This window comes from Antedon mediterranea, chromosome 2, assembly GCF_964355755.1.
Source record: "Antedon mediterranea chromosome 2, ecAntMedi1.1, whole genome shotgun sequence".
In the NCBI taxonomy this organism is placed as follows: Eukaryota; Metazoa; Echinodermata; class Crinoidea; order Comatulida; family Antedonidae; genus Antedon; species Antedon mediterranea.
Genome location: NC_092671.1, coordinates 3,192,565 through 3,220,101, shown reverse-complemented (window position 1 = coordinate 3,220,101; position 27,537 = coordinate 3,192,565). Strand labels below are relative to the sequence as shown.

The window sequence follows — 27,537 nt, the reverse complement described above, 5'->3', positions numbered from 1 at the left end:
GGGAGGAGGAGGCGCGGCGGCGAGGCGTAATTCGCTTATGATAAAGTAAATAACTTGGCCTACGCCCTCTAGTAAGGCTCTCTTCCTTGCCTGGAAGAAGTTGGTTAGAAGTTCCTGATCTTGAATTCATGTATTATTTATTTGGAATAAAACTTTCTTTTCAGTACTTTTAACATACTATTTTGACGTGATATTGAAGGTAGGTAATTTCAAGTTATTTAACATCAATTCAACAAACTGTTGATATTTATTAAAGTTGCAGTGAGTGTAGTTAATTTCCATATGAATAGAGCCTAGCCGGGAAACAAGACGTATGAATGAATGGCCATCTCGGCATGACCGCCGTATGTGGTGTAGTTCGGTTTCCAAGGTTCCAGCTTGTGTTTTTTACACAGCCTATAATTTAGACGATCGTTTTCTCACATATTTTGAGTAAAATTACATATTTTATACCGATTTTTTTTTGTCTGTGTTGTTGTAAGCAAGCAGTATGGCAGATTCAAATACTGCAAAGCTTCGAAAAATTGCTTTTGGAAAGAAAAAGAAGTCAAAAGAATTGCCGCTTATTCATCAAGAAGAAACCGTGTTTTTGAATCCAAATGCACCAGATTATACCCATAGATTAGCTAGTGATGATGAAGAGGACAATAAAGAGCTCAGCTTACTTGAGCTCTCCAATGCCTCCAGTTTATTTAACGAATTGAATGAGAGTTTTTCCAGACATTCTAATGTGGTTAGACATTTATCTTTTTAATAATAATTACTCAATGTTGTTTGTTGTGTATCATTTCATGTGTGGCTATCTATCTGTCAAAGTAACATGTACAGTGCTGTATCATCTAAATATGGATTTTGGTGGTGGGGAGGGTGACCCATAAAGGTATATCCCACAGGGTGTGGCACTTAACCAATAACACAGTTTCCTAAAAACATTGTTCATGTTTCACATTCATAATGCACCATACTCTCTACAACTACCTCACCTACTGTACAAGGGATGTTCTCTTATCTATAGGTGCTGTGATCCCTAAAGGCTATTTTCCAACTATTGAAAAGATAAACTTCTGTATCAATGGGCTGGTGCACTTTTTCCAACATCACCCCCTTCCCTCTGTACTGTAATACACTCGCACATCACCCTATTTACACCACTCACAACAATACCAAAAGTTATGTGCTACAGTACAGTAATACACTACCTGATGTCAAAGAAGTTCCTTCAATAGCCACCATTCTAGATTATAGAAATTAGGGTAAAATTAACAAATATTGAGGAGGAGTGGACTTTTGGGATTTGTGTGGCCAACCAATTAATCCAATGTACTGTGTTACAGTAGGTCACATTCTGATTAATTTCCTACAGTACCTTCCACTTTCTTTTTGCTGGAACGAATGATTCAAGCATTTAAACAAATGCAACAAGACCAGTAAATGTATTATCAGCCCGACAAAGTATGGCGCGCATCGATATTCAAATTCAATCATTATTTTTTATACTATGCACATTTCTTATCTTTAGCTAAGAAAAGATACAATACTAATATTTAAAATAAAAAAATATTGAATACAGTAGTACAGTTTGATACAGTAATCATGGTACAGTAGTAGTATACGACCACCGCCCCCTCAACATTCACCTCCTCCAGCACCTCAATTTAAACACAATGTCCATTTTGCATTCAATTACAGGTCATTTTTGTTGAAGAAAGATGTATTATCCCTTTGACTAATTCCCCAACAAAATTTTTTTTAATATTTCAAAAAAAGTGGGTCATTTTGAAGTATCATAATAGTTATTAACTTTCACCAAAAATTAGTTAAAAAAAAATTAATTTAACCGAAATACAGACGTTTTTTGTCTCATAATGCAACGCGCTTATTTGGCTACTCTGTATGCATAATCATAAAACTTCCTCGCGATCTGTGTGAAAACACCTTCTCAACCGCGACGTGTTGTAAACAATCCTAATTAGCATCATGCATAATGCATACTCATGGTTTGAAATCTTTGTTTACTTTCGCTCATGACGTTTTACCAGACGAAATGTAATCAATTAATTTACCTGTTAATTACGTAAACTTGTTTTTTTTGCCTCGAATTTTCGACCTAAAGGGAGTAACTTTAATTAATATTACTTTCATATGGCCAATTTCAATTTAGAATAATTTTTTTTCATTTTTTGTGTTTCAAGGGACAATACATCTTTAACTATCATCAGTATATACTCTTTGGGTGGACGAGGCTATTCTTGATTTTATTTTGGGGTAGGAAATAGGTTCCGACATTGTGATAGGAGAGAATGCGTCGTATTCTTTCTGCCATTCCTTTTACGTAGGGGATTCCTATGCTACCTCGCTAGTATTATAGCAAACTGTGTTACTGTTAAGGTTCACTTTTCTAATACTTGTGTGATCTTTTTGTCGTGCCTCTAATAATAGTCTTGCATTATTTATCTGCAAATCATATGTTTTATATTTATTATCTGTTGTGGTGCTTGTTTGCAGTGAATAAATCATTTCTTTTGTCATGTTACAGTAAGCTTCTCATCAACTGTCATAGTATTTTATTGTTTGCTGGCAGCCTATTTTAGAATAAAAGTTGTAAATGTGCTTAATTACTACTAATGGCTTGATAATGTGAATTATACAATGAAATATTACAATAATTGTAATATCTCTTCCTTTCTTTAACATTTTCATTTATTTTGCTGCTATTTTAATTATCAAAAAGGGAAGTTACTCACAAATAAAGCACAGCTGTTTAATTCAAGATCTTAATTTTGTACTGAAAATAGTACAATTTAACATTGGATATGTTTTATGGTAAAAATAATGTTTTTATTAGTAACATTCATGCAACCTTGAACCTGGTATTAAACTGTTTAAACAAACATGATAAAAACTCTGAAAAAGAGAACTATGTCTGTTGTTTACACATATTGTATAATTATTAATTTCACTTTTATTGTATTATTTTCTATTATTTATGTACAGTCTGTCAACTCTCCAAATACCAGACTCTCTTAAAACCAGAAACACCAGACATTTCTTGAGGTCCAAAAAGTCCCAAATTCATTTTTACCATTAAAAATAACATTCTCTTCTGAATACCAGAAATTAGGCCAGCCCAAAGGTATTGGGAGAGTTGTATTTTCCGCTCATTGAAAATTTTTACTTTTTTTTATAATTAATAATAGTACTAATAGTAGGCCTACTTTTAGCTACATGACGAATGTTTTGGAAGGTCAATTTAAGGTCAACCTAGATTTTAGTTTTACGTACATCTTTTAGCATTTTCCATACTGTATGTACAGTAACATGTAGCCTGTATTTTAAAGTAGGTATCTGTATTTTTAATTAATCTGCAGAAACAATCTTTTATTACACTTACAGTATTTATAAATTTAATGTACCGGTACTGTACTTAACACCAATAAGACAAGTTCCTAAACTTAGCATTTAGCATATTGAAGGTTGTGGACACATACAATACTTTCATATTTGGGGATACAAATGGGAATTTTTTTCAATAGGTTTAGTTTATCTCTAATCTAAATGTTTATGATTTGTCACAAAAGCATTGACAATTACAACTGGCATACATTTTGACAAAGTCATTGTGTTATTTGTGTAAATTTTGCTTGGATACTGAACACTGTGATTTTAATTAAAGACTATAGTACAGTAGATTGTGTACTTTAGTTGAAAAGTAAGTGTGTACGCGTCTTCTAATCCACATTATCATAATCGTTTAAAATCGTCTATTCAATGAAACAACTGATTTGGAATGTTGCAGGTGTAATAGAGTAAAATGCGTGAACGTTCAAAATCAACAGCTTGTTTACTCAACTGTGGGATCGGAAATAACCTAAAGAAAGACATCTCCTTGAGTACTGTCATCAACAAAAATCAACAATTTCACACCGGTTTAGTAATGTTACGGGAATATTTTTTTTAAATTGTTCAATCAGATTTAAGTAAACAAGAAGTAAACAAAAATACTGTATTTAAATAACTATAATTAACAATGAGAACATGCTTTGAAGTTTTAGTTTAAGTTGTTTTAAAATTATGTTTTTATGTTTAAATGTGTCATAGTGCCCCTTTGAAGAGCAGTTTTATTTTATTACTGAGAGGGCTACCCAGGTACTGAAAGAAAACAAAATAAATAAAACTAAAATGTGTTTATGCACAGTAGAACCTCTATTAAGGGGACATATTGGTACTCAACAAAGTGTCCAATAAATAGATGTAATGGCTGTATAATGTGGCAATGTTTTGTTCTTGTTTATCAAAAAGTATAGAATAGAAGTTGGCTGTAGTGTTATTGCATGTATTTCCACTTGTATGCCAATAAAGTGTCCCCTTAATGGAGGTATCCTAAAGGAAAGATTACTACAGTATTGTTAGTGTATGCTGTCATGAGACAGTTAAAGTGCATTTATGGTCATAGTAAACGTTGGTGCTGTCACTTCATTATATATACACATATTAAAATACTATCAGTATATTTGTTTCCTCATAAAATATACTGACCTTGATTTTATTATTATTTACATTGCACTGTATTGAGGTCAAAGTTGAACTTTAAATGTTGTTTTACAGTACTTCCTGCTTTAATAGAATACATTGAATAATACAACAACTTTAAACTGTTTTTACAAAATAAGGATAATATAATAGGCTAAAAAATAATATTTATTGGAAATAAATGTGATTGGTAGACTCTACTAAATGTAAGTACTGTACCATCATTAGCTATACTTTCAGTTTTGTAATATCTGTACTTTATTTGGCAACAGGTTTTGTAGGAGTATTTATGACTGAACAAAAACCCTGTGTTAGTTAGTTCCTGAAAGATTTAGACAGGTTTGTAGAAAAACACTCAGTACAACCCAATTACGATATTGAAAATCATTACCTTCTTTTTAATATAAGAATTTGATAATAAAAATATGTTTTAAATCAAAACAAATTTGGGCTACTGTAGCATAAGGGTGGCAAAAGAGCAGTTTGCTTTTTTTCCCGTTGCTAAACAACAGTTAATAAATACGTGTTTATATAGAATACAGTAACGTAACCATGGTACCAGATGTATTAAACCCATGTCATCTTTAGTATGAGAAATTTGTTTCAATACTGTACGTACGTGTATAAAAGAATTAAAATAGGATGAATAGGATTACACAACAGATAGTCCACTTAAAACTAGGAGTGACAGGGGTTGGCCAAAGTGCAAAATGACCCCTTTTCATAAGTAAAGTGTCCTACCTGAATTGGGGTGTGTGTCCCAACAGAGGGTTCTCTGTATACATACAGTACTGTACTACTAGTGATATCCACTAAAGTGGTCGGGTTTTCCAAGAAAAGGGAACAATCTGTTTAAACAAGCCATGGGGTTGTCAAAAGCCAGGTGGTCAGGTTGAAACCTTACCAACCGTACTGGTACAATGACGAGTAGAAAAGGATAAAGTCTGAATAATTACTGTATTTTATATCTGGATAATGATTCATGTTGTGTTGTAACCTTCCATTGAATATGCACTGTATGTAAACTGTACCTTTTGATGTTACATTATAATGTCACAATAATATGTGTTTCTTGTATTGCACACAGTAGTTTTAGTACACTGTAGTAGTTTAGTGTACATGTATGTCATTGTTTTATAGTTGAATATTGTGTACTAAACTGCAGCAATGTTCTGGGTTATTGTTGTTTGAATGCTTTGATAATTTCTACTGTATATTAATAATTATTGATATACAGTAAAAATTATCAAAGCTTTCACACCAGTCCCACCCTTTCCACTTATATTCCTGGACTTTCTGCATTCTCACTCCTGAGGACGATCAAAGTATATTGATCTAAACGTCGAACTAATACACATGGTGTACCGCAAACTTTATATCAATAATTATTGACCTATGAATTTTATATAATCTATACACAATTTGTATTCTTTCTACATTATTATACGTTTTATGAGAAATAATCTTTGGACTGGCGATCACTCTCTTAAAACTGAACACATTATTGGACTGGCGATCACTCTCTTAAAATTGAACACATTATTGGACTGGCCCAAAATATTCAGTTTTCCAGAATAAATTTTGATACTGTATCGGTAGTACCAGATTAAATTTTTTTTTTGGTAGAATGTATCATTTTACAAAGTTTGTTTCCAAAGTCAAACTAGAATAATTTAACCACATTTTTTTTCCGAGTCATATCATTGATTTTATCATATATTATGTTTTATTGTTAATTTTGTTTGTAGTCCACCACACCACAAATGGGGTTCGGAACGGATTTGCAGAGTCGGGCCGCGCACGAAGCGGTCCTAAAACTGAACGACCAGGAGATTAAGCTAATGGAAACGTTCCGACGTGTTGCTCAAAAGCGAGTGTTGTGCGATCGTGAATACGCAGCAGCCTTGTCAGGGGTTACCAACATGGCCAATCGTTTTGATCTTGAAAATCAGCTGACGCATAACAGTGTACTGGTCAAGGTATGTATATTGGAAGCTGTTCAAATCGTCCTGCTTAAACCACCTCGGCCCCAAACCACCTCGGCCTTAAGTCAACTCGAGTGAGTCATATGGCTGAGCGGTTAAGGCAGGGGCGCCGTTTACCGTACCTAAAGAGCTAACGGCAACATCGGCAAGGGTTCGAGGCCGACTCGCTCCTAGTTCTGGTGGTGGAACAAGTCTTCTCGGATAAGGACTATAAACCGTAGGTCCAGTGTACACAGTTATAACCTGTGTGTACTTTAAAGAAACCCAGTTCATTATTCGAAAAAGAGTAGGGGGTTACCCCGGTGAACTGGTTCACACAATAGCCCCTGTATCAGGGGGATTACCACCTATCTGATAGGACAGTGATTAATTCACTATTGGTAATCCTTGGCCACATTGCCTAAAGACATAAAATAAAATAAAATAAAAATAATAAAATAAAACTCGCCCCCAAGTCAGATCAAGCACAAACTAATCTGTCCACCTGATCTTAATAAAGTATGGAACAACAAGTGTTGACTGGGGCTGAGATGGATTAGGGCTGGCATGGATCACATTAATGTATCCGGATACTGTATACTGATGGTAGTACAGTAACTCATTTATCTACCCATAATACATTTTTCAAGAAAATTTATCTAATTTTTTTGTAATTTTAGGAACTGTACTGTATATCTGAGTCAAAACTAAACAATGTCATATAGTATAAAGTTTTTAAAGTAAAATAACCTATTAATATGCTATTTATATACCTGGCTTTTGTCAGAATACTGTATTCAAAATTCTGTAGATTTGGTATGTACAGTAATTAGTCCTACATTGTTGTACAGTGTTGAAAGCATCCATAGTATACTGTAGTATTATCAAAGGTATTTAATATCTCTATACTACTGTATATTATATTTCCTTGTTCTTATGGTAACTAATGTTTACACATACAGAAATAAAAAGTAAATAGGATCAATAAAAACCTACAAGCTGGAACTATATTTCAATTAAATGCAACTGTTACTATAAACTTTGTTCAAAGTTAAATTTAAAGATTTAATTTGCAGGCATGGACAACATTCATCAAAGAATCAGAAAATTCTCAGCGACTTATCCGGCAAAACGCAGAAACAATGAACTCCAGTCTGGTGGATAAACTCACCACTCTTATACGTGAAAAAAACGAAGCTAAGCGACAATATATGCATGAACGTCATAGAATAGATTCTGAATTTGTGAAGGTAAGTTTGTCAATTTCAGCCTGGTAAATAAACTCGTTTTTATACATGAAAAAAAGCAAAACTAAGCGACAATATATGCACATATGTCATTGAATAGATTCTGAATTTGTGAAGGTAAAGTTGATTTGGCCCATGGGCTTACAGTAGATGCACTATGTCATGTTTTTGTTATTCTTATTAGAGAAATAACCAATCAATTTGATTAACGCCTTTACCCTGTTACCACCTTTTATTCATAAAGTACACCTCAGCATTTACTTTATTTTGTTTTTTGTCATGCCATATTCATCATTATGTAGTAATTATGTTTTTTATTCAATTATTTTGGATTTTTATTCAATAGGCAAAAGAAGATGTAAAAGAGAATTTATCAAAATATCACAGATTAGCAAGGGAAACCAAAGAAGCTAAAATGAAATATGAAGATGCCCTTGTAAAAGGTAATATTACTGTATATACTATTTGTCAGGAATTTGTATGATTTACTTCTTTTTTATTTTTAAATGCGCCTTGAGCACTCTGGAGTGGTATGTGCGCTATAAAAATCTTATTATTATTATTATTTATTATTACTAAATATAGCTTTGTTTTTGGGTTTTTTGTGCATGATAGCATCCACTATTTTAAACTTATTATTCTAAATTTGTGGCTGTTATGTTCTATGAATTTTTACTGGTGCTCTTATCGTAATGCTTCATTTTTTATGCCATATTTTCAAGAAAGTGTAGTCTGTGCTATAGGGCTGTTTGTTCGATGATGCATAACCCTATTTTCAAGAATAAGTATCATGTTGTTTGTTCCTATCACAATGCGTCTTTCTATCATAAATATAATATACAATGAACGGCCATATTCATAAAAATACTGTAGCAGTAATACTGTAAGCATCCCTGTTGATCGAAATATACTTTATAGGTACTAGTATGTTGATGTGGTAGGTCTATGTAATTCCTTAAACCAGATAATCTATGAAATAATATACCTACCAGGAAATGGGTTACATAAAAGAAAGACTGAAGAAGGCCATCGTTTCCTTATATCTCTAAACAAGCAATACTGTAGGATGTACAATATGGCATTGACACTGCATCTGTATAAATATTGTTTGTATATACAATAATCTGTTTGATCAATTCAAAATCAACAAAACATATCATAATCACTACATAAACATATTAAATGTGTAGGCTAATTGAAGCGTTCTTTTCCCTCATTATTCTTTACAACTTCCTGAAAATAAGCAATTAACAACTCAAATTCCATTAAACACAGTTTTTACAGCTAGTCACGTTCTGATTTGAGAAAGGGGATTTTTTTTGGTTGTATTACTACTGAAATTCTGTTTTAACACAGTTTTTACAGCTAGTCATGTTTTGATTTGAAAAGGGAAATTGTTTGCGTTGCATTCTTGTTTGAATATGTTCAGTTGTTTCAGAAAAAATGTGAGAATGTCATGGGATATCATCGTATGTAGTGCTAAACACTTCAGGGATTAGAGTATCTAGATAGCAATTGTTTGTGACTACTGTGGAGTAGTTTGCGTCAGGATGTTAAGTTTGGTCAGATTTTTTACCCTACTGTACTGTGACATAATTTTAACTTTATCCAAGTACATTGAGAGAACTGTACTTGCGAACAAATTCTCAAGTCATTCTCGGGTGGGACTTGAACCCACGACCTCCAGATCACTAACCTGCCATTCATACCTCTAGACCACAGAGCTTACGCTGATGGCTAGAGGTTAGATTCGAGCCCAAGTATGTGTCTAGATAAAGTACGTAAATACCTATTATCATTTTTATTTTTGAGTGTAGTAGTAATAACATGGAGCTATACACTGTTTGTATTGTTGATTGTGGTTTTTACCGTCAATGGTTTATGTAGTGAAACTAGAAAATCGCAATACAAGTACTGCATTCCATTTGTCTATGTTTCTGCTAATTCGTTTTGAAGTACGTTGAATTGCTTTTTGATACTCAAAATATTAAGATTTTTATCAGATTCAATCAGTAAATTGATTAACTGTTGTTTAGTAAACAGTATATAAAATCTGTTTAGTATCTTCACTTCCTGTTTGAAAAAAATAAATGTATCTATAATATTTTCCTTATTTGAGGCTTGTTGTACTACCATATTCTTTGTTGTTTTTTTTTTAAATATTTGGAAATAAACTCTTTTTTTCTGGCAGAATACCATGTTCTAAATATACACTATATTGTTTTCATTCTGTTTTCATCTCCACTTGCAAATTATAGTAACACTAAAACCCATACTTTGGAACATCCCTATCAAGGGGACACTTTACGATGGATCGAACAAGGGGCATGTTTGAACACAACAGCCAACCATGAAACGAACAAGGAAGAAAGAAATTGTCACAACAGCCAACCCCTATTCACAAGACACCCTATTAATAATAATAATAATAACTGGTACTTGATATAGCGCATTATGCTGAAAGCCTCAATGCGCTTTACATAGACAGACAAATTTTAAAAATTCAAAATGTTGCATATTAGTGCAACACTTTGTTGTATCTCAAAAACGTTCCCTTAATAGAAGTTCTAATGCATCCTTGTCGTGTGTAATCATCTTTGATACTGAACTGGACAGTTCTAAGAATTACTTTTTTTGTTAGGCCTTCATTTCTAAACCACCATAACCACTTGAACTATTGCCCTCAGTATCTCAGTAAGCTTTGTTATTCAGGCCAAGCAATGTTTGTTCAATCGTGTTATGTCTTCCTTGAAGGAAACTGACGCTTGAAAAATCAATGCTTCATTATAATAAGCAGACTTTGTTTAGTATGTTACGACTTCTGCGCCATAGTTACCACTTCCTATGTTTATGATGTTTTGTAAAGAATTCAGTACACACCTTGAGCAAGTATTTAATTGTTAAGGAGCTTTCAATTTGACAAAATGATGCACTACATCATTTCTCCAAGATCGTCCAGATTTACACCCAAAAAGGTTGTCACATGGTCGTCACTATCGACCAAATTTGATCAGAGGGCATGACAACAATTTCCAAACCAAACTTGAAGCCATAGTAGGTCGTCGCAAATCACATGATCCCTAATAACAGTGTGAATAAATTACCTCAAATTTGTTGGCCTGAGAAATCGGACAAATTTCAAATAACTGATTCCTGATCAGTTATGAAACACTCAATCATTTTTAACCAGTTATCGCTGTACAAATTTAGATTTAGAAGTAAGGTTATTGACCTTGTGTCAACTACTGTAGCATTTTGACCAACATAACCTTGTGTCAACTACTATAGCATTTTGACCATCATTGACCTTGGGTCAACTACTGTAGCATTTTGACCAACATGACCTTGTATCAACTACTGTAGCATTTTGACCATCATTGACCTTGGGTCAACTACTGTAGCATTTTGACCACCATGACCTTGTTTCAATTACTGTAGCATTTTGACCAACTGAGCACATTGCATTTAGGATAATGTTGACTTTTTTAACCAATGGCTACTACTAGCTTTAGAGTAACTGTTTTAGACACAGCAGGTACTAAAAAAGCCATGTCCATGTCGATCACTGAATAAAACATACGTGTTATACGCTGTACTGTAGCTTAAATTATTTAAATATGGTATAATTCATGCATTAAACTCATTAGTTATGTAACATCGCTGAATATTAAACAGTAATAATAGGTATCCCAATGAAGCGGATTTTCGTTACCGCGATTTTAACACGTTCGTGAAATTTCAAAAAGTGACGTGTCTTTGAAGTTAAAAATATTCTATTTCTGATATAGGCCTACACATGTGAATAAAAATTATATGTCTGGAAAGATCTTGTTTAAGGGATTATTTTCATATATTTTTAATCTATGTTTATTAAATATTTTAATAGAAAACGCGAGTTAAAAATGAGGTACAAAAGCCGGCGAGCCGAAATCCGCGCGCTAAAAATAACTTTGGAAAACACCTACCCATTTTCAAAACACGATCGCACGAGGTCCATAATAGGTGGTGGAGTAATTTTTGTTGTATGTTATCAGGCTTTAAATACTCTTTATTTTGATATGTAAATCGGTTATTATTATTATGTACATCCGCCTCAAATGTCAATTTTAACGATAAAAATTGAATTTTTTAGTCTTTCTCATTATCAAAATCTGGCTAATTTAGTATTGAATTGAAGCTAATTTATATTTCTGTTTGATAAACCACATCGTTTTATTTGACTTTGCGTGGACCTCGTGCGAAGAGGCCAACAAGACCAACCACTGAAAAAAATAATCCCTACCATAAATATCAGTGTTTACCATTTTCCTTACGGGGGGGATTCAGTTCTCCGCTTATTACTAAATTATCGTCGCCCACACAATGTGCATGGTATGCATGTATTAGCGCGTTAATTAATGATTGGATAACCCCTGCAGTGGACTGTTCCATTTTCTGAACTAGTCTTCGCCGCACACGAGGCATGTCGAAAAATGTCGCCTCTCATGGAATATTTGCTTCGAAACGTCAATTTTACCGATTTATTAAATTATTTAATAAGTGGAATATTTATAAATCTACTATATAAAGCAAGTACGTTAGGAAGAAATGTACCGAAGAAATTTAAGAAGCTTTGATTTTGCTATGCAGCGGCCGTAAGCCATTGTATGTAGGCGGCCGAAACGCGCTTTGGCCTGTGTTGCCGTTGTATGTCTACGCTGTTTCTAGGCCTAAATTTTATTCCGTATATTTCAATTCAAAGTGCAACTTTCGGTTAGAATAATCGAAAGGGAAATAAAATTAAACATGCTACAATTATACCATTGAGGTAATTACTTTGTTAAATAAAAAATTTCTTCCCGATATTTCTTAGGCAGAATTTAGCGTCAGGCTTTTATTTAGACCTTGCTAGCTAGGGGCCTATCTTAACTTGTAGTAGGCGCGGCCGAGTCTACGTTCGGCCCGGCGCTCCAAATGGAATCGAACACATAATAAGCACGGGCTTAATTCTTATTTTTGGCGGTTCGAAAATCAATTTAAATAATATATGATTATAAATATAACTTTAAATACTAGAATTATTAAAAAAATGTATACTTACGAAAAATAATATTTAATGAAAAGAAACAATACCCACACAGTTTTTTAACGCAATATTTTTTTTTTTCACATTTTAACATTTTTTAACAATATTTTATGTTGTATTTCAGAATTACCTACCTGTCAATATAAATAACCTTACTAAAATACATATTACATTTTATGCAATGCAAAAAAAAGAAGTTAATTCACACATTGGTTCAAAAGTTATGAATCATTTAAAGACAGGAACTTTTTGGGCATTTTTGAGACATTGGGAAAATCACGCGTAAAAAGCCCTCGGACGAATTTTGTAGGGCGATATCTAAAAAAAAAAATGTGGAGGACACCCAAAAAAAAATTTTTCTTGTACAACTCTGTTGTATCTATGGGTTTGGAAAAAATAAGAACTTTAAAATTATTAGTATAAAAGTTATAACCCTTCAAAAATGGGTTCAAATATAATTAGAAAAAGTGCCATTTTTCAAGCAAAAATCACTGTTTTTTGGGCACTTTAACGGACCATAACTTTTGAATGGATAATCCGATTTCAATCATTTAAATTGCAAAAGTTTATGTTCAGTAAGTTCCTTCTGATTAACTGAAAGAAAAAGTACCATCATTAATTTGAATTTTTACATTGGGATACCTAGTAATAATATTATGCTGCCACAGTTTTGCAGCCATTAATATCAAGTTCAATTAAGACAACACAGTTTATTGTGAGTTTAGTGTTATAGAAGTTGAGAGCTATTAAGGGACTGTACATCAACAATATTGTATTGTTAGCCTCCTGGGAGCCATGCACTCTAGCTATCGCTGTTCAATGAGTTGTTAAAAGCCTTTTTTGCGCTCCATAAGTGACAATATAGCTTTATGTTGTTTTACTGTAGATTATTGCAAACTCTGTAATAATTTTCACATTTTATATTGTCAATGCAGTACACTATCAAATTAGTTTGACAAAACAAGTGTGATGTGCCCAAATATGGTAGTGTTATGCCCAAATATGGTAGTGATATGACATCATCATCATCACATTTTTTTTTCCACATAAAGTTTGATAGTGTAGACAGAGCGTAAGGCCTAATACATCTGCTACTCTGTGTCACTGGCTAAATAATTCATACAACATTTCAGTTAATTTGCAACTTATTAAATATAACATATTTCCAGCTTTTCTGATGTGAATATACGAAAATGTAAATTCTTATCTTATAATTCTTTTTTTTTTGTAGCAAAATCTAAAGACTTAGAAAAGGCAAAAGACAAATATCGCAAAAATACCAACAAGCTACACAAGGTTCACAACGATTACATTCTATCATTGAGGGCAGCAGATCTTCATCAAGAGCACTATCGACAAACAATATTACCTAGGCTGCTTCAGTGCTTGCAAGAAACGCAAGAAAGCCAAGTGGCTCAACTGTAAGATATCTTCCATTTTATTTTAAAGATATTTATCTTCTTAATCCATATTGGATTAACTGCATTTATAGATTATCCTGTATCCAAATTTGGTTAAGCCCTTAATGTTTACATCAAATGTTTATTTGAGCCATTGATATCGGCGCTTGGAATATTTTTCACTATAATCCAGCATTATGGTAATTTGTGGCTATGGTATACAGAGAGTAATTTACACAAATTGTGAGAATAACTAAACTATTAAACTGTAACATTAATACTGTCTTGTAAAAACCATAAAAAAAAAAGCTCCCTCAGAATAGTTATTGATGATTGTTTTAAAGAGCGTGGTATGCAGTGCATATTAGAGAGCTTTCGCTATCTCGGATCGGGAACGAGCCGCCGAGAAAGTAAGGTTTTTTTATGTATGACGTCATTAGTTTATGTGAAATTTTAATTAACTAATGCTCGTAGCCCGAGATACAGGAGCTGGTTCTCGTTCCCGATCCGAGATAGCGAAAGCTCTCTATTAAATAAGTTTGCTGATCGGGGTAGGAGCTACACTGATGACTGCCAAACATGAAGACAATTACAATTATATTTTATTAAAACCTTCAAATTGGTTAAATTAAAAAACTCTGATCGAAAGATTAACAACTGAAATTGCTTGTCTAGCTATGAACAGACCGACAAGCAGACAGTAATAATAAATAATTTATTGGATCTATTTTTTGCAGAAAAGAAATAATGCTGCATATGGCTCAACTCACAAACACCAGCAGTCAACCATTTATAGAGATCAATGATGCAATTGTTCAGAATATCAACGAAATTCAACCAGAAAATGAATATATAGGATTTATTGAAAGTTACCAGTAAGTTTATAATTGAAATGCCAATCAATCAATCAAAATCAATTTATTCCATAAACCTAAGGATATGTAAAAATAAGTCAATGAGAGAAACGCAGCGATAATGCTAAAATATAAGATGATTATGAGAATCTTGTAAACTGAAACATGAATGTACAGGTACCATAAGACAACATGTGATGTCCTATGTGCAGTGTAGTTTGGTGCTTTAAAGCAATTTTTTTCTAAGTAAATTGCGTTCATTAATACCATGAATAACACTAAAAAGAAGACTTTATTCTACCATGGGTCTTCTCGTAGAACATGTCTTTACTCGGCCATGGGTCTTCTCGTAGAACATGTCTTTACTCGGCCATGGGTCTTCTCGTAGAACATGTCTTTACTCGGCCATGGGTCTTCTCGTAGAACATGTCTTTACTCGGTCATGGGTCTTCTTGTAGAACATCGGTTGAGGATATAAAACTGGAGGTCCAGAGTACACGTATGGCTTGTGTGCACTTTAAAGAACCCAGTGTATCTTTTGTAACAGTATGGGATATCTTGGAGTATTGGTCCATCTCAACCCATGTCGTTGTTGAGCACCGTTTAATGGTTTAATATTGTTGTGTATATCGTCCACATCTGTGCGTAGTTTGGCCCAGTTATGCTGCGAGACACTTGTTATTCCCCCCACATTTACATTTAACAATAGTAAATGATATGGTTTGAGTATAAATAGTTTGTATATTTTATTTAGTATAATATGATATATAAATGCCAATTGTTTTTTCAGAATTGACCCACCTTTAAAGGACCAGTTTGAGTTTGATGGCTCACCTATGGCTGAATTTCAAAATTCGCTTAAACATGACGAAATTGTTCTCAATAACCTCACTTGTGAAGCCATCGAACACACGTAAGTTTACATTTTAAAGAATAGTTTTTTAGATATTTAGCAGCAAAAATAATTTTAAAATGCAGTATTATAATATGACTAATTTATTAAAGAAACATGTTGTTTAGATTAATGGCATGGTGTATTTATAAATTTGCAAAAAAATAGAATTGCTAAGAAAATGAAATTGAGGTGTTAAGAAAAGATAAATAACTTTTTAAAAAACAAAATATACAAATATATTACAATCAGTGTATAGACTGATATTATGTCAAAGGTTGATGAAATAACAATTGATGAAACAAGATAAAACATAATATTTGTGTTGTCCCCTAGACATTCTCAGATTGGTGATGAGTTGAATGGGTTAAGGCAGGTTTTGACTGACAAAGAAAATGAACTGAAGAATTTAGAAGAAGAGATTAAATCAATACATCCAACCGAGGCACAAGAAAGCATGATTATAGAGTGAGTATTGAATTATTTACTTAAGTAACCATTCAGGAATAATTCTACTCTTATAAATACAGTAGAAACCAGGTGGGTGGGTGTCACTAACATATAGTATTATAACGTCGTAAGGTGGTTTCCCGAATGATTGTAAAATCACAACGGTACTGGGTATGACCAACTAGCGTTCTTGTCACCAACTAGTCATCCATTCATAGAAGTACTGATGTAGTAGCCTATCTGTACGGTGACCATAGAATGTGACCCGAGACATGACTAACTACGACTGGATGAAAAAGTAGTGATATATGAGTTCTTGTATATCACCGAATTCCAAAGAATGGATTGCTCATGGCAATGTGGACTAAACATGCTTCTCCCCTATAGGTCATGTCCTGTCAATGCACTCTCTCATCTGTCCACAACACAGTGGCTGTGTGTGTACTAGTACACCAGGGTAACCCCCTACTCGTCTCAAAAGATGTACTAGGTTCTAAAGTGCACACGAGCAATGTGTGCACTTTAAAACCTACAGTTTTTAGTGTTAGACTTTTTCTACCACCAGAACCATGGAGCGAGTGAGCCTCAAACCCATACCGATGTTATGGCTATGGATGTTTAGCTGTCAAAGGGAAAAGCACACAGCCCAATCATTACCCCTAGATTCGCCCTTAAACCCCTCCTTTGGACACCCCTATTAAAAGGGACACTCTCTCAGGACCACCTCTTTTTAGTAGACACCACTATTAAGAGGACAGTTAAAATATGCTTCTTAAATTTTCCCTGCATTTGTTTATTTGTTTATTCATTATTAATTTTTTTTTTTAGGTTATTGGCAAAGCAAAAGGACTACAGAACAGTGCTAAAATTGATAGGTGAGAAGCGCTGTCTGGAAGCAATACTCAGTACGCAGTACACGATATTAGACGACGCAATCAAAGCACTCGGAGATGAGATGCCCCCACCTGGTATTGATTTCACCGGAGAACAACCCAGTCAAGGGACGATTAAAGTAAGTAAAGCATGAGTCTAGATTAGGTAAGGTATATATAAAACAAGGGACTAGTAGAGTAAGATATAAACAAGAAACTATTAGAATAAAGTATGTATTTATAAGGAAATGTTGTGAGTTTAAGAGAATTGTTTATCTATTAAGAGGATCTAACAGTAATAGTAAACATTTAGAAAGTGCTGTTCACAGCGATAAAAGACCAACAAGAATTATTAAAACAGGTGAGAGTTTAGAAGTGACTTGAATTTCTTAAGAAATTGACACTGATGGATGTGGTTCGAAACCAATGTTTTTCTTTCATTTCGGCCAAAACTTTTAAATATAATTGATAATTGAAACAAACTCCCTAGCTTGTGTATTTATCAGTATTGCTTTATATGCTAAATTAAATTTAGCCTAAATGCTGTAAAATATAGTTTGTATTACAATTTTTTTTTTAGACGACCACACCCACACCAGAATCTAGTAGCGCCAAGAAATTCCTGACATCTATAAAACCAAAAAAACATCCGAAAAGAGTTAATGGAAATGTATCAACGGAAAGAGAGGTATCAATCATTTATATTTATTGCCACCGATACAAACAATAAATGTGAAATACCTATTTTTCATATTTTATGCTTTTATATCTCAAAACAAATGTTTGTAGCATTTAGAGAATTACTTTACTCCTATCAGGAATGTTCACATTATAAATAAGAGAGAAATAATGAGAGCATCTTTAATCCTGTCTAAAGCTTTCATTGGCCAGAGTAGTGAAGGATGGAGTTTTACTTTAACCTCATAAAAACAGTAATATTTTTAATTTAAAACGTATAGAGTAACCTTTTTTCTGCTATCCTTCGAATTCCATTACTTTATTGCATTGTAATTTTGATTACAAACAATTTCTATCCATGGAGTAAATTTTAATTGTAAAATAGTAGATCTAAATTTTTATTTATATATATATATTTTATATTTTGCTTAATTTAACATATCTGTTATTTTCTTTTTGTCAAGGATTTTTAGTCTTATGTAATTAATTTTATTTTTGTTGGTTTTTCTTTTACTTTTCTGTTCTTGTTGTTTTTTGTATATTGTATCTGTTCTGAAGGTCCCAAATGATCAGCAAATGCTGGATGGATCACCCTCATTAAATATGGTTAAAATAAAAAAAAATAAATAATAATAATCAACCTGTAAATTTAAGCGGGTTTTTTTTGGAATTCTATAATAGAAAGACAAACCGCTTGATGAGCAAGCGTGGTATCACGGCGCCATTCCACGTAGAGATGCCGAGGTACTGCTGATAAACGACGGCAATTTCCTTGTACGAGAAAAGAGTGATGCCTCGGGCCAGTATGTCTTGTCGGCTCGTGCTAACAACAGAGTTCGACATTTTCCAATCCAAGTCACTGCTGAGGTAATGATGTGTTGCAGATAGTCATTTAAGTTACCAGGTTTCCCATTAATTTTTACCCATTAAGCGATTAACACTATTTAATTTTTAGTAAAACCTCTATTACAAGAACACCTTCAGGACCCAACAAGGTGCTGTTGTGTCCCCTGAATAGAGTTTGACTGTAGTTTGAAACAAATGAATTTGAAAAAGAAAGGTGTCTCCTTAATAGGGCGGTGTTCCCTTAAAAGGGCGGTGTCCCCTTAATAGGCCGGTGCCCTGAATAAAGTGTCCCAAAAGAAAGATTCTACTGTATTTTAAAAAATATCGTGTTTATGCAAATTTTATCTATTTCTTTTTTACAGAAACAATACAGATTAGAAGGAGAAGCCTATTCAAGTGTGACACAGTTAATTTACAGTCAGTTAGAGTCTGGCAATGCAGTTACCAAAGCATCTCAGGCGGTTCTCAAACATGGGGTTCCAAGGGTCAGAGATGAACATGACCTTCGACATGAAGACATTGACCTCGGTGAAAAATTGGGAGCAGTAAGATTAACATTGTTCATAAATTATTTAGAGTTAAAAAAACAAAAATAAACAAAACAAATTTTAAATACTATTAAATACTATTTCATTTATTTTTTTTAATAGATTTACGAAAACAAATATATGTAAACTATTTTCTTAGACAAAATCATTAATACATTAATAAAACAAAAGTTAAAATTGTTTATTTGCTAAGCAAATTAAATTTTAATTACTTGATTTCAGGGTCATTTTGGAGATGTTGTTCGTGGTGTCTTGAAGAAAAATGGGTTTCCAGTTGCTGTTAAAACATGTAAAGAGACGGTTGATGCCGATTCCAGGCGGAAGTTCCTTATGGAAGCTAAAATCCTGAAGCAATATGATCATACGAACATTGTCAAGTTAATTGGCGTGTGTACAGATCGACATCCAATTTACATCGTCATGGAACTTGTCTCAGGTAATAAAATACATTTGACTTTCTTAAAACCAAAAACTCTCAACACCAGACTTTCCTCGAGGTTCAAAAAGTCCCAAATTCATATTTTACCATAAAAAAACATTCAAAATACTATAAAATGGAAAACATAGTCGGTCAGTTGTGTCTGGAAATTGTGAGAGTTGACTATATTACCATTTTACACCACAACTTGTTTACATGTTAACAATGATAGATGCACTGATTATGTTTAAATAACATAGCATAAAACTGACTCCAAATAACGAGAGGCAAGCCATGATTCAACGTTTAGATCTTTATTTGATCGTCATCAGGAATTTTTCTTGTTTTATCTACATGTTCCACATTTGTGAGTAAAGCACAGGTTGCACAGTTTCTTTCAACTTTTCAATATTGCTCTTTAACTAATGTGTCTCTTTTGTACCTAGTGAGATAAGTATCCACTATCCACTTTTTTAGTTTCAAGTATATCTTGTTTCATTGTGCCTTATTATCTTATAAGTTTGTTATTTTTCTTAAGGTGGTGATTTATTGTCTTATTTACGGTCTGATAAGAATGACTTAAACCAAAAAGTGATGTTACGCATGGGTGAGAATGCAGCAGCTGGGATGGCGTACTTAGAACAGAAAAACTGCATCCACAGGTATAAACATTATGTAAAAACATCTGTGTCTACACTATCAAACAAGTTGACAAAAAATGTGTGATGTGACCAAATATGATAGTGATATGCCTAAATATGGTAGTGATATGATGTCGTCATGTTCATATATGGGCACATCTCAATTTTTTGTCACATAAAGTTTGATAGTGTAGACAGAACTTTATTGCAACTTTGTTAATTAGTAAAGCTTGTAGAATTGTGTTAGGTCTGTTGCCTTTTAAGTCGATACTAATAAATAGATTCTAATATCTATTTTAGAGGATGTTTCCACAAGGGCTAATTGAAGAATACCCTTAATGAATAGGACTTCAATGGAACTTTTAGCGATCTTATATGTTCTTCATTACTCAACCGTTACACCTATTATTGCTTTTTTTTCGGTGGGCAGGCAGGGTAATAATAAATATAAGTCATATTGGTGTACCAACTGTATTACACTTTACTGATAGTAATGTTATTATTATCATGAATACAACTCTCTAATGGTCACCCACCATTACTAGCATGTTCAGCTTAACTATTATCATTCCATCAGAGATTTAGCTGCCAGAAATTGCCTAGTGGGCGACAAAAGTGTCGTAAAAATCAGCGATTTTGGCATGTCACGAGAGGAGGAAGATGGCGTGTATTCAGTGGGTGGTTCAATGAGACAAATCCCAATTAAATGGACTGCACCGGAGGCTATGAATTATGGTAAGGAGGTGTCTGGTGAGGCAAGCCTACCAGCTGGCATGTTTTTGTGGGATCTAGGTCACATGATGCACAATAAAATATGTTGTATTTTTCAGTCCTCAAATAAATACAACCAATTTGGATAAATAAAAAAATAATTACCATAGTAGTCATGAACTATTTGAACACTTTGTTTGTAATGAAAGTTTCTTTTCTGTTTTTTGTTTTCCTTTTTTTTGGCACATAAGATAATCAATATATTATATTGTGTATCATATTCTATCCACACAGTATTCTTTATTCTATCTATTCCTTAAAGATAATCTTTTAATTTTAATAGAGATTTAGCGGCAAGAAATTGTCTTGTTCACGTAGGTGGCCATGACATTGTAACTAAGATTAGCGATTTTGGCATGTCGAGAGAAGTTGAAGATGATAATACGTATACGATGGGTGATACTAGACAGGTCCCTATTAAGTGGACCGCTCCTGAGGCTCTCAATTATGGTAACAATTTTCAATCAGCAATTTGATTGGCTGAAAAAAAAATGCAGCAGCTCAAATGTCATTCGCTATAGCAACTAAAATCTCATTTGCATAATCTGGTATTTGTCTGTAAATCATTTAAAAATTACAAATTGCTCTTTCACCCATTCCTTTTAATATCATCTCTATTCAAAATAATCTTTTTTTTAATACTTTACTTTATACAATTTTTATTCAAGGCATTTTTCAAATATGAAAATATCATTTTGGCATACATTTTTTATCCTTTCCTTATTCATATAATATTGAAAATCATTAATTTAGAATTCCTAGTAGCTGAATAATTGTTCATTCAAATTATTCATTTTTTTGTTAAATCATTTTTGCATACATTTTTGTCCTACTTCAATATAATATAGACAAATCATTATCCCATTGAAAATTCTTAGTAATCGTTTTATTAAGTTATCCATTTTTGTATTGAATATTTTTTCATACATTTCTATCCTTTACTAATAGCTAAATTTCCACACCTTACAAACATCTTTTATTTTTCTACATTAATTTTAAAACTGTTTATTAATATTGTAATTTATGTAGAGACTATTTAAGACTTTATGCATTTAATATGTTTTCACACTGGGCACTAAAATATTTAAGGTTTTGGGAATTAGAATAATTTTTTTGCTTAAGCTCTGTCTACACTATCAAACTAGTTCGACAAAAAAGTGTGATGTACCCAATTATGGTAGTGATGTGCTTAAATATGGTAGTGATATGACATCATCATGTCCATATTTTGGTCACATCATATTTTTTTGTCACATAAAGTTTGGTAGTGTAGACAGAGGTTTAGAGACATTCAGAATTTTATTTACTTCAACAAATCCTAAAGCTTGGTTCCCGCTTGTACGTGAATGGGTTGGACAGTACAATAGTGTGTTCCTATTACTCTACACAATAAGAAGCAATTTTAAAAAAATGATTATTTTATAATATTTTTAAGAAATAAACCAAATGCCCTTCAGTGATATTAACTTGGCCACTTAATTTTATTCAAAATTTCTTTTTTGAAATTCTTAACCAAACTTAATACTTAGGCTTGATTCTTAACTATGGTATTTCTCAGCCAAGTGTTTCTAATGCAGTATAATATTCTGGTTGGTTTATATAGTCACGGTCAAATTTAATATTTAATATCAAAACGTGGAAGTCTAATCTACAACTGGAGCACTCGTTAAGAGCAGGAATGCCTAATTGAGCGAACCCTCTACCGTAATATATTTTTATCTCATTGTTCATATCAATTTACTTTATCTTCTAGGAACCTATACATCAGCATGTGATGTGTGGAGTTACGGTATTTTGCTGTGGGAGATATTTTCCCGGGGTAGCACACCCTATCCAGGATTTCCAAATAATGTTGCCAGAGAAAAAGTTGAACAAGGTACAATATTTTTATTTTATAGTATATAATAAAATTGTCAATGAGCATGACATAACATTCCTTTACACGCACAGTCGAGCGTGCCTTTAAATTACATGCATGGTTTTAACCGTCCCAACTGAAATACATTATAATTTTTTTCCTCTTGAAACGTTAGGTTATCGAATGTCTGCTCCTCAAGGAACGCCAGATGAAGTTTATCGCATTATGATGTCATGTTGGGAGTATGAACCGGAAAAGAGGTCACAATTCAAAGACATTCATGTAACATTGAAACGTATCTGCAAGTTTCTAAAAGCATAGAAAATAGCCGAGATTAGAATTTGTAATCATGTACTCTCCCCGTTGGTATCACTCTTAGATTATTTATTGTAAAACAGAATATAGGTTAGTATTTGTTAAATTACATATTAAATATTAGGCAACTTAGCACAAAATGTATATAGTTAGATGATAACAAAATGAATGTACAATAAAAACAACAGGCAGAAATCACTGGCATTAAATCTATTATACAGAAGCAACAGGTAAAAATCTATCACAAACAGAACTCTGATGCACACAGGCAGAATTATGGTACACAGTTGATTGCACAAAGACAGAAATCCTCCCACTATTCGCCCAATTCTGTCCGGTGCTTAGAGAAACAGTAATAATAGGTTATGTCCTGTTGCCTGGTAATTATTTCCAAACTTAGTCTATCTTTTCTCTGCTGTCAGTGCGCAATACAAAACATTTGTACATCTTATAATAAGCATAGGGGATAGTTGTAAATTAATGATGGTGGGTTTGGACATGTTAGGTCACACTCTACACACACAGATATTCTTTGGTTTGGACAGGTTGGGTCACACTCCACACATACAGTATGTACATATGTGTCAATTAGTTGTTAGTTTCATGTAGTTAAATTGGACAACCTGAATATTAAAGAGCTTTAGTTTATAATATTGACATGTAAAAGAATGTATAGTATAGTTGAAATCACTGTATAGTGTCACATAGTGCCTATTTAATTGTGTTATTGTTTTTAACATCACCGACTTCCATGTTATAAGTGCCAAAATAGTTTTCAAGTGAATGTATATAGATTGGTAAAATTATGAAATATATATATAACATAAATATATATATTTGTATACTTTGAGATATATTATCAATTATATTTTCTTCCTTACTGTACTAGACTTCAAACGGGTTTTGTATCCAAAGTGATTCCCGATGATGGAGTATGTACGTACTTTTGTACGCCTCTTCTGTACGCCTCTTCTATAGAGAAAATTCAATCTTAATTGAATTAAGTAGATTTGATGTATATTTAGTTTAGTTTAGTATATTCTATTTTTTGGTTTATTTATAAATACTCTAGTTATATTTACCAGTGTGAATATTCTTTTTTGTGTTTTTTATATGTTTTTTTATTATGTTTACTTATTCTATTGTTTTATTTATACTTATTGTATTTTTTATTTACAGTTTATATTTGTAATAAACTGTATTATTTTTAGTATACTTAATCCTTTTTTTATACTTCCTGTATATTTGTTTTTAAAATTCAATTACAATTAAACAATTTATGTATATTTATTATTTATTTATTCAATTGTTGGTGTTGTGTTTTCTTATACTTATTCCATTTATTTTATTACTACAAACACATACTACTATAAATCATTTTTTATAAGAATAATATAAAATGAAAAAAAAACTGTTGTCCAAGCCTAAAGCCTGGTTCACACTTAGACACAACATAGCTTCAAAGCTTCAAGCGACAGTTGGAATGAGCCATACGTTGTGATTGGTTAAATTACTTGCAGTGTGCTTACGACCTAATAGGTTGCAATTGAAAGTCCTTTGTACTATTCCTTTTGTAGTAAATGTATAAGGATGGGATATTCCACTTATTATGAAATATAAATTATATAGATATTAAATATTGGGCAGCCAAATATTTATGCAGCGTGTGGCGCAGTGTGTTAGACGTTCGATTACTGATCGTGAGATCGAGGTTTGAATCCAACTCTCGCCACATTGCTTGTATCCTTAGGCAAGACGTTTGCTTCTATCCACCCAGGAACCTCTTCTACCCATCAGGTATATCTCCTGAAGGGAGTTCCCCTTGAAGGGGTGTCCGGAAGGACAGGTTCTACTGTTTTTACAATTAATATTATGTCGGACTATGTCAAAGGTTATAAGGTTAAAGTTCATATTATTTGTATATATGTAATTGAATTAGGCCTAATAATGTAGGATATATTTAATTGTACGTATGATTTATATATAGCTGTAATGTTTATTTTCCTACCGAATGTTATCCACAAACATGTTACATCACACACTTTTTTTTATTTGATTATTTTGTGTATTTTTTCTATAATACATGGTATAAAAGCAATTTTCTGTTGTTTTTTTCAGATAATAGGTTGTAAACAAATTCATTACTCAATGTTCAATAAAATTATATTCAATATTAAGCCATAATATTGCTATATATGTGTATTTATTGTGTTATCATCATCTATAGAGTCATAGAAACCAGTTACGTTAAAAAATAAAAGGGCCGAAATTTGGTAATTTTTCGAAAATTTCCCTGAACTTAGTACAGGTTTTTTTTTCAAAAACAGCCAAAATATCGACATATAAAAATGCAATAATTATGCAATAATATTGATACATATGCATATATATTGCATTATCATCATCTTATAAAGTCATAGAACCCAGTTATGTAAAAAAATAAAAGGGAAAAATTTGGTAATTATTCGAATATTTTCCTGTACTTATATGTACATATATTGCGTTATCATCATCTTTCATAGTAATTTTCACATTTGAATTATTTTCCATATTTGGGTCTTTACAGATCATCTTCCGAGAACAAAAAAACACATAACAACTTATATAAAAATTGTTTGTTTATACAGTATTCACAGAAAAATTTAAATCAAATACGTAACTAACATATTCATCATCAACATTTTTATCTAATCTTCCTTACTGACATTGTCCTAGAATCATCAAAATCCCAATCATTATGCTATTATAATACATATATCAATATTGGTTTATTTTATCAACAATTTAAAAAAAATTACTAAGGTTTGGTTAAAAAAAAACCCATAAACTGACTAAATATAAAGCAAAACAAAGATATAATTCATGTAAAATAATTGAAATGTTTTATTAAAATTATAATCTGTTTGAAAATTGTTTTCTAATTATTTTGATGATTAAAAGTAAAGAATAATGTAAAAATTAAAGCAGTAATTGAAACAATTAATTTATTAATAAATAGTGTTTAAAATATTATATATTTAAATTATTAAAACACTATTTAAAAGTTCTTAACAATACTTGAAGGTCAAAGAAATAAATATCTATGAACCAAAATGTGTTAATATATTAAATTCAATTTATATTTTATAGTTTGTTAATAATTTATTTATGTTTTTCAATTTTATCCTTTTGAAACGGTCTACACTATCAAACATGTGACAACAAAATGTGATGTTGCCATAAATATGGACATGATATCATATAACTACCATATTTGGGTATATCGCTACCATATTTGGGCACATCACACTTTGTTATCAAACTAGTTTGATAGTGTAGACAGAGCTTTAAGTTTTACAAAAATACACTCTTGATGTGTTTCACAACTTACGGTAAAAGTTCAAAAGCAAAATTTTCCAGCAATATTAAAATTTAGTTTATAACGCATAAGAATATATCATACTAGTATATTTATAATTTATCTGAAATTTTAATCACAAAGATATTTAAAGTAAAATTAATACTTAAATTAAAAGCTTAGATAAGGAAAATGTGTATGTGAGGATACAGAATAAAATATCATTGATTATTGCTGTTTGTTGTACATCTTGAGATGCTGATTGGACGAGCTGGTACATATTTACAATAATCATTTACAAGAACATTTTTGGAAGCACTTGGATATGTAAATACATTACTGCTAATTTACATGACATGAGATCACCTCTATACACCTTTTCTTATTCTAACATGAATGCCCTAAGATTGATGCAAATTCACCAACTGACCATGTTATCTTACTGCACTTATTATATTTTCTTTTACTGCAATGATGATTTAGTTGGTTTTAATAGAAGTTTAAGACATTGTTGCAAAAATGCTTATTAAATAATTGCATAACAGTTTAAACAATTACTACTGCAGTAGAATAATATTGACACAGTCTCTAATATACAGTTACTGCAGTAGAATAATATTGACACGGTCTCTATAATATACAGTTACTGCAGTAGAATAATATTGACACGGTCTCTAATATACAGTTACTGCAGTAGAATAATATTGACACAGTCTCTAAAAGGAGACCCTTTACCAAATTTCAATCTTCCATATACAGTATATGCAAATTGATAAAATAAATAACATCTGAGTCAGCAAATAACAAATGTAAATATATTTTTGGTAGGGTATCTATAATTCACTCTAATA

General features: G+C 32.2%; 1 protein-coding gene across 6 annotated transcripts; it reads left to right on the top strand.

The window, feature by feature from the left end:
• Positions 1–100: 100 nt before the first annotated feature.
• On the top strand, positions 101–25,762 carry LOC140040071 (tyrosine-protein kinase Fer-like). Of its 6 annotated transcripts, XM_072085739.1 has the most exons (19): positions 101–199; positions 483–733; positions 6,279–6,509; positions 7,571–7,744; positions 8,088–8,184; positions 14,038–14,227; positions 14,944–15,081; positions 15,851–15,973; positions 16,289–16,420; positions 17,231–17,414; positions 17,855–17,962; positions 18,634–18,819; positions 19,161–19,343; positions 19,569–19,782; positions 20,303–20,426; positions 20,983–21,140; positions 21,495–21,626; positions 22,930–23,052; positions 23,210–25,762. In XM_072085739.1, the coding sequence occupies exons 2-19, from the start codon at positions 491–493 to the stop codon at positions 23,353–23,355; spliced, it is 2,886 nt and encodes a 961-aa protein (XP_071941840.1). In that variant the 5' UTR covers positions 101–199; positions 483–490; the 3' UTR covers positions 23,356–25,762. The 6 variants fall into 6 exon arrangements, with proteins under 6 accessions (XP_071941840.1, XP_071941843.1, XP_071941841.1 ...); XM_072085742.1 differs by lacking the exon at positions 483–733; XM_072085740.1 differs by lacking the exon at positions 20,983–21,140 and having other exon boundaries at positions 21,460–21,626.
• The last annotated feature ends 1,775 nt before the right edge of the window (positions 25,763–27,537 follow it).

What these genes read in the sequence shown, in the direction of transcription:
- LOC140040071 (XM_072085739.1), top strand. Translation starts at nt 491, where the DNA reads ATGGCAGATTCAAATACTGCAAAGCTTCGAAAAATTGCTTTTGGAAAG. An exon ending in ATGTATCAACGGAAAGAGAG is followed by an intron (nt 17,963 to 18,633) that starts GTATCAATCATT and finishes ATTCTATAATAG; the next exon opens with AAAGACAAACCGCTTGATGA. An exon ending in CGTCATGGAACTTGTCTCAG is followed by an intron (nt 19,783 to 20,302) that starts GTAATAAAATAC and finishes ATTTTTCTTAAG; the next exon opens with GTGGTGATTTATTGTCTTAT.